We start from the raw sequence: 8,307 nt of genomic DNA on the forward strand, positions 1-8,307 counted from the left end.
GAAAGTCCCGACTCTGTAACTCTGAATCATGCATATCACATATCACAACACATAATAACATGCAATCACACTGGCATATAACTCTATAATACTTTGTCTCTGAACTCTATTACCACACTAGGTAAAGTATAGTGAGAAGACTCACCTCGGGTATCTCGGTAAATATCTGTCTCGGAATGAATGTGCTCTAGCCTCCGCCTAATCACACAAAGTAATACACCCATAAATACAACTGAACTCAACCTTAAAGGTCAACAAGGTCAACGGTCAACTTTGACCGGACTCGGCGAGTGCACTAGGGCGACTCGGCGAGTCTATACGTGTCCACTGACTCCCTTGGATCTCTCTTGACACGTCGAGTATTTCCCTAACTCGACGAGTTCCACCTGGCATGAATCCCGGGGCCACCACGACTCAACTCGCCGAGTCTCAAGAACAACTCGGCGAGTTCCGGCTTGACTCAGCCCCCCCTTGACTCTCCCTGACTCACTGAGCCGACCCCCTCAACTCGGCAAGACCACTCGCTGAGTGGTTACGGGCAAACTTCATGCTACTCGCCGATTCTGTTCTTCAGACTCAGCGAGTCCATGCCATGCATAAACTCAAACTCACTTCTGAGGTCAGATCTGTTCCATACAATCATAGATCTGGCCTCCCCAGGCATGATAATCACGTAAAGTCCAAATCTTGGTGCTCAAACAACAATTATTTGCTCATAAATGATGTTTTAGCCCCATATCTCATAACTCTAGGCCAATACTCTCATGAATCCTCATAAAGCTTAAGGAATAAAGCTTCTCTGGACCTCTATGGATCTCATCTCAAGCCTCATCACAAATAGGGACGAAATGGACATCAAATCTAACCAACAAAGGGGTCAAGAAACCCTAAAACCCCATGTTCGTCATAACAACAGAAAAGGGAGCCAAAATATACCTCCAAGATGATGCTCTGAGCTCCAAAATCGAAGGATGTCCACCTCCCTTGCCTTCTCTTAGCTAGAATCTCCTTTGCCTTGCCAAACAAAGCTTCAAAGGTCAACAATGGCCTCTTGTCTCTCCCAAAACGCTCAAATCTCTTTAGGGTTTCTCTCTGGGGGTTGGTGGCCGCAAATGTCGGCCATAAGCCCCTTTAAATAGACCTCAAACCCTGTAAATTAGGGTTTCATTAAACAGCGCGGACTCGCCGAGTCCACTTTTGGACTCGCCGAGTCCAGACGCGAACCCGCGCCCAAAACCGCGGTCCTACTCGGCGAGTTTGGACTCCAACTCGCCGAGTCTCCTCACAAATCACCCAAAAATAAAAGGATAAAAATAATACCTGGGAATCCGGGGTGTTACAACATTTTTCTAAAATTCAACAGTAGCATCCCATACTGGAATGATAACGATGAAATAAAATAACATCCTCATCATTTAGTACAGATAGGCATCTGCAAGCAAGAAACCTATCTGTCTAGCAAAGCCATGGAAGAAAAGCTTGAAAGAGCCGATATCCTCCAACTAGCAAAATCTAGAATTGAAATCTTTATCAATAAGGTTTTCAGTTTTTCAGCGGATGACAAGATCTTCGTCAATGGATATGATGCCAATGAGAAGACCTTAATCTACAGCAAATACAGCAAAGAGATTTCTCCGGCCGATGAACAACTATTCTTAGCCTTCTAAAAATCCTTGCTAAAGCCAGACTTAATCGGCGAACACATGGCAAACATCTTTAAGACCCTCCACAAAAGCACTAGCAGATACAACTGTCAATGCTTAACCATCAAGGTGGCCTCCACTACCGACAATAATAATGGCAAAGCCATTATTAAAGAAGATTCCTCCACAAGCTCCACATAAGAGAGGACCCTCAAAGATAAGCCACTACACAATAAGGTAGTTAGTGGATGATTTGGTCAGCAGTGACGTAAAACACTTGTTTCTGATCCTCTCTATAATTCTATAAATAGAGAGTTATGCTTTCATTTGTAGGTAGAGTGAAAATACAAGAGCCTTAAGCATTCATATTGAAATCTGCAAATGTGTGAGTAAAACCCCATATAGGGTTTATAGTTTGAAATTGTAAAAACCTTCGGGTTTTAGCTCATTTATAAATAAGAGAAGTTTTCTCAATCCATCCTTTGTGCAACTGTCTGTATTTTTAAAGTTTGAAGTCTTATTCGTCATAATGATCTAGTACTAACAAGTACTGCCAGTCAGAAGTACGTAGGGAAGAAGGAACGATCAACGCTAAAATTGACGAAAAAATCACAAAGCCTCACGCACGAGCAAAGTATGAAAACTATCTTTTAATTTATAACAAAACTATCCCGTTAAAGTTTTTTAATTTCAAAAACTATAAACTCTATAATAAATATTTTTTTATAAAAAAACAAAAATCTTATAACAACTCAAATGAGTAGTAACTTCAAATAAAAGATTGCAGAGTTGCTATTAAACAACTTCAAAGAAATTTAGATTATATTAATGATGAAATTTCTTTAATAGATTTAACAATACAAACATCTCTACGAGATGATTTTAGAAGGCAGATAAATGCTAAAAGTAGAAGATTCGCACACATTCATGTACAAAATCTCTTAAAAATGGGTTTTAACTCTAATAAAAACCATTTGACAGAGTTAAAAGATAAGCTTTTAACTTAAATTTATCCGCAACCAATTCCGGATTCGCACACATTTGTGTACAAAATCTCTTAAAAAATGGTCTTAACTCTAATAAAAACCATTTGACATAGTTAAAAGATAAGCTTTTAACTTAAATTTTTCTTCCGTTGCACTTCGAGCATACTTGTAACAATATTCAAAATATTAAATCTTAAGGGAACGTTTCTGAATATATTTTCTTTCTTTATTTTAAGATCTGTTTTCTTAATTTTTGAAAGAATCTTCTACTAGTGGACGGTGGTAGTGGTGGCGGACGATGTTCTTGAGTTCATGAAGATATTATTGGGTATTTATCAAAGGCACCCCCCCCCCCCCTACACACATATAGAGAGGACCCCTTGCATATTAAATTTCATTTTTTTTTTAAAAATAATAGAAATCCTCATAAATAGTCCCTAAGTAGTGAAATGACGAAAATGTCATTTACTTAACGGACAAATACTGATAAAGTAAGCCATAAGGACTACACATTAAAAGTTTTGAAACACAGTGACCATTTGTGAAATTTTTTAAAGTTAGGGACGAAACTTCAAATTTTGTAAAACTACAGGGACCATTTATGAAGTTGTCTTTTTTTTTTTTTTTTTTTTTTTTTTTTTTAAGTGAGAACTTAGTGTCCAAATTGACCAAGTGAAAACTTAGTTTCTTTTGTGCTATTTTTTTCTCAATTTTGACATGTTTTAAAGATGTTTGTGTCCAAGAGTCATTATCGAATGATATTTGTTAATAACATAATCACAACTACTGAAAATACCAACATCGCTCATTATTTTTCACTACATTCAAACTTTCTTCATTCAACTCTCCTATCTTTTTGTTTCCATCATCTTCAAACCTTCATCTCTAAAAAAATGGCTTAGCTTTAGACCACTGATAAAGAGATCGTCTTGGCTCGTGCATGGATCGATGAAAGTGAAGAGCCACTCAACATAAACGTCATAGATGCGTCTACTTTTTGGTCAAGAGTCACCCAAAGATACAATCGCGAAGCCGGTTTAGTTGAAGCAAAAATCAACTATTCTCCTAATGGAGACATGCAAACGCAGCTACAGTGCAATTTCACACTGTGTTTGTTAAGATGAGGTGTGAAGCACTAAATTGTGAAAATAAAAGAATTTTATTCGTCGATGCTCATGAGGCTTTCCTTGAAGAAACTAACAGACATTTTAGGTTTGATGAATTTTGGCAAGTTGTGAGGAAGAGTGACAAATGGCGACAATATATCCCATGAACATTGTTGTGTTTTATTTTAATTTAAAACTTGTTTTAATGTTCCATATGTTTTAATTTCAAGTGTCTTGTGTGTTTTTTAATTTTAAATTCGTTGTTTTTTAATTTAAGGTGTACATGTTCTTGGTATTTTAAAGAAAATTTTAGTTTTATGTATTTGTTTTTATATAAAATATTTTTTTGTTTAAAAAAAAGTGTGCTTTTAAATGACTAACGATTCGCAGAGGTATGGCAAATTTTAAGTAACACCTACGTGACAGTGAAAAAATGGCAAAAATGATATATGTCCCTTAATTAGCCTTATGATTGAGAATAATCAAGGAAGATAATTTTCAATAGTTTTAAAGTATTTCATTTTTACAAGAAGCAAAATAAAGTAAATGGAGTATTACTTGCGTGTAAACAGAAAGTGAGTAGGTAGTAGTGTTGACATTTGACAATATGATCGCCGTAATTAATCATATGGACAATTTTGTCCTTGGTTGAATACGATTTGCTCTCTTTGTTTCCTAACTAACAAGTACACGCCACAATGGCAAAAATGTCAAAAACACTACATCGTTTGAAATCCTAATAAATTTTTATAGAAAAACACGTGATAACATGCCACTCCAGTTACTCTTAAATCATTAAAATATTTCACCATTAATTTATTTATTAGAAATAGCAAATACCGCATTGTCTCTACATGTGTGGATATATTCCATAAATTGTTTTGTAAACCCACATAATATTGAAAAAAAGTAGTTGAAATTTTCTCAAGATCTTAAACCATGTCGATCTCAACCTTTTTGGCTTCTCAGATAAATTTGCATGAAACCCTAGCTCACAAATCCCATGCTACTGTTTCTTTCAATCCTATTTCTGGGTTTCGGATCAACAAACACACGCTAGCGCTAGCTCCTCTCACAACCACCAACATCGCCACCACTAGATGGGATTCCGTCATCGCTTATGCCAACGTGGAGCCCGCTGGAACACCATCTCCACCACCTGGTTCTCCTCCTGGTGCTTGGTAGCTAATCTTCCAACTCGTTTCTTTTATTTATTTATTTATGAGTCGTTAGTATTTATTTTTTTAACTTTTAGGAAGAATTGGGCTATTGGGATTTTGATGACATTTATCATTCCCTTGGTTACCACCAAAGGAGGTCCAATAAAATTTCTTCTGCGTAAGTGTTTAATTAAGTTTTTTTTTTCTTTAATGATTAAAAAAAAATTGTTAGAATAATGGGTTTTGGTGTCACAGAGAAAGTTGACCAAATAATGGCGACGGCGGAGCATATATCGGATATAGTGGAATCGGTGGCGGATAAGGTGGACAAAGTGGTGGATGAGCTCCAAGAGGATCTGCCGGAAGACAGCCAACTCAGGAAGACTCTTGATTTTATCGAAAATGTGGCTGAAAGAGTTGAAAAAGATGCTCACAACGCCGGAGATTTCATTGACAAGGTTGGTTTTTTTTTTCTTTTTCTTTTTATGAAAATTAATTTAGAGTTCAAGATTTAATTTTTTTTTAGATCATATGTTTCGTTTTCTTTTTCAATTTATTGACAAGGTTATATATGTATTTTTTCTTGATATTTGGAATTTCAGGTTCAAGAAATGGAAGACAAGATAGAGGATATAATGGAACCTGTATTAGAGGAAGCTAAGGAGGTTGATAAAGAAGCCAAGGAAAAAGAAAAAGCACGAAAAAAATGAAATATATAATTACATATAACTTGTAAATCTCTTATCAGCCGGTATCATTTTCATGTCAAATTTTTGTTTGGTGATGAAAAAAATTAAATTCTATAGCTTAATCGAATAATGTGAAATTTCATTTCAAATAATACTGGACATTTGTGCCCTTTTGTAGACTTGTGGTTTTTTAAGGAAAATGTGAAAAGAGTTTCAATATAAATCTTTTATCATCATGATTTATTTTTCTTGATATTGTTCGTATATAGTAGATATTGTTATTATTGAATATCTCATTTTGTGATCTATCTTACGCGTCATGTGTTGATTATTTATTAAACACGAAAAAACATATTTCACGTGTAAAATCATTTTCGGGCCTCTAGAAACGCAATACCACATCATATTGAGTAGTATCATATTTTGCTTAAGAATCATCTTAAAAATGATCGATAGTGCATGATGTAGCACAGCATTTGATTTTTTAACTTAACTTCAATATTTCAAATTAAATAAGTTATCAAAAACTTGATCATGTATTGCAAATATTTTTGGTTTAATATTGGGTCGGCTTCTTTCATTAAACATAAACTTTATATATGTCCGGTCGAGTAATTTACACTTACTTATATATCGATATAACTTTAGCAAATATTCTTCATTTTATTGAAACTTACTTATTAATGTATAATTTTATTGGGCGTACGTATTTAAATATTTGAATATTCAACACACCTAACACTATCGAGCTCGACCTCGCGATTATTATGTACGTATTAAAACTTACAACAACTTGTCAACTTGTATATGCATTCGCCATATCTTAATATCTTGTAAGGTACAACAACTTGGCAATAGTTATTGATGTTGAAAAGTACCTTCAAATCAACCAATCTCGCAATGTTAACGTCTTTCATAATTTACAGTAAAGGCTTGAGGGAACGTTCATGCCACATTAAATGTATGACATGTCATTTATATGAGATTGGTTAAGATATGTTAAATGGTTTGAAATTGAAAATAAATAAATAAACCAATGAAAAGCTATAAACCCTTGCCTTTTTTCTCCTCTCTCGTTAATAGAATGTCTTTTCCTTACGATTCATTAGACACGGTACATTTGGGGGTGGTATACGCCCAAAGTGCCGATGCCATGCCAACTCCACTCCGCCGATTGGAGATGAAATTAAAACATAGGGTCGGTCCTGATGTTTCAAATGCACAGGAGAGTCGAAATGAAAGGTCTTTAGGCTCTAATGTGTAACGAATTCAATTATATAAATCTGAAATGTGCATACCTCCTTCCAAGGCTACCTATGCTAAAATTGAAAGAATGTTTATTTTCTCAATTTTGTAAGCTGGTTATTTTTCCCACATTGCCCTTGAAACATCAAGCATTTTCCAAGCTAAATCTCGGCCAGATTCGTCTTCTTCGTCCTCAACATCACTTCCTTCATCATCTTCATCTTGATCTTCCACTTAAAAAAACAAAGAACATAAATGCAATTGTCATCCATATTTGTATTATTGAAAACATTTTCAAACATCATTGATGTGATTTATGAAGATTTAAGTACCTTCTTTAGTGTTGCGTTATTCACAGTAGTTTCATTACTTTCAACAGATTTAGTGGATCCTTTTCAGTGGATTCTTTCTTGGAAACAGGACCTGAGACTAATGGATCGAATTCCTCTTGAGCCTTATATAGAAGTGCACATCTATATTTATAATATGATCTCACACATTCAGGCGTAATCTCGACATAATGTGCAGCTCTAATACAACAACCCAAAAGAAAGAAATTTCATCATCTTTATCTCAAAATAGATATGTTCAATTATATCACAATTGCAACAAAATATAACATAAAAAATTCAACATATATCTCAGATTTTCTAGTTCGAAAGCAAATTCTTCTGAATGAACAATACTTAGTTAATAGTACTACGCCAAATTTGTTAACTATAACTATTTAATTCTCCGAAAAACAAAAGTACACTTCAAAACATGGTTTGTTTGCTTTCAATAAAGCAGAATACGAGATTATTCGCATATATCAACAGGAAAAAGACTTCTAGATGACTAATTAAGTAAAATAGTCTATAGAGTTAGAAACTATAACCTAATTTCTAGGGCACGACTAAAGCAATCATTAACTTCGGCATAGTCTTCTTCTTTGTTAACCGTTGATCCTCTCTCCATCAACTCTTCAACGTACTTGAGTGACTTCTCCTTTTCTCCATTAGACGCCAGCCCCGACAACATCATTGTTGTTGCACAAAGAGGTTGTGTCACCACCCGTTGAGTTGGTCTATAATCGATCATCCGTCCTCGCTTGAATGATCGCTTCTCTGCCTTCGAGTGTGAACTCCTAATTCCTGAATACATTATAAAAACAATAGGTCCCCTAAAAATCTTGGGCCTTGTGCACGTGCACAGGTTGCCCCCTTCATCATCGGGCCTGTTAAAAGAGTATGAAGAATAGTTATATCAATGTATTAATCTTGTAGTGGATAAATAAAAAAATGATTGCGGAAAAATCAGTTCCTTTAATTTATATTTGTTTTGGATCTAGCTAGCTCAAAAAATGTTTTATTTCTTTATAAATCTTATCATTTTGTAATGGTTTTAAATAGCGGTGAATATCATATGTATACAATTTATTGTTTTCAAATCGTATATCATACTATTAATAGTTTGTACAAAACTTTTTGCTACTAGTA

The 8,307-nt window shown here is 34.8% G+C and overlaps 1 protein-coding gene and 1 pseudogene across 1 annotated transcript; one reads left to right on the forward strand and one right to left on the reverse strand.

Annotated features, from left to right (window-relative positions):
* Positions 1–4,570: 4,570 nt before the first annotated feature.
* LOC111910768 (uncharacterized) lies at positions 4,571–5,807 on the forward strand. The gene is made up of 4 exons (XM_023906592.3): positions 4,571–4,916; positions 4,991–5,073; positions 5,151–5,353; positions 5,498–5,807. Exons 1-4 carry the CDS (start codon positions 4,675–4,677, stop codon positions 5,603–5,605), a joined length of 636 nt encoding a protein of 211 aa, XP_023762360.1. The 5' UTR covers positions 4,571–4,674; the 3' UTR covers positions 5,606–5,807.
* A 1,046-nt stretch (positions 5,808–6,853) lies between these two features.
* LOC111910747 (uncharacterized) lies at positions 6,854–8,092 on the reverse strand (annotated as a pseudogene).
* Between the last annotated feature and the right edge of the window lie 215 nt (positions 8,093–8,307).

Source organism: Lactuca sativa, chromosome 1 (genome assembly GCF_002870075.4).
Source record: "Lactuca sativa cultivar Salinas chromosome 1, Lsat_Salinas_v11, whole genome shotgun sequence".
In the NCBI taxonomy this organism is placed as follows: Eukaryota; Viridiplantae; Streptophyta; class Magnoliopsida; order Asterales; family Asteraceae; genus Lactuca; species Lactuca sativa.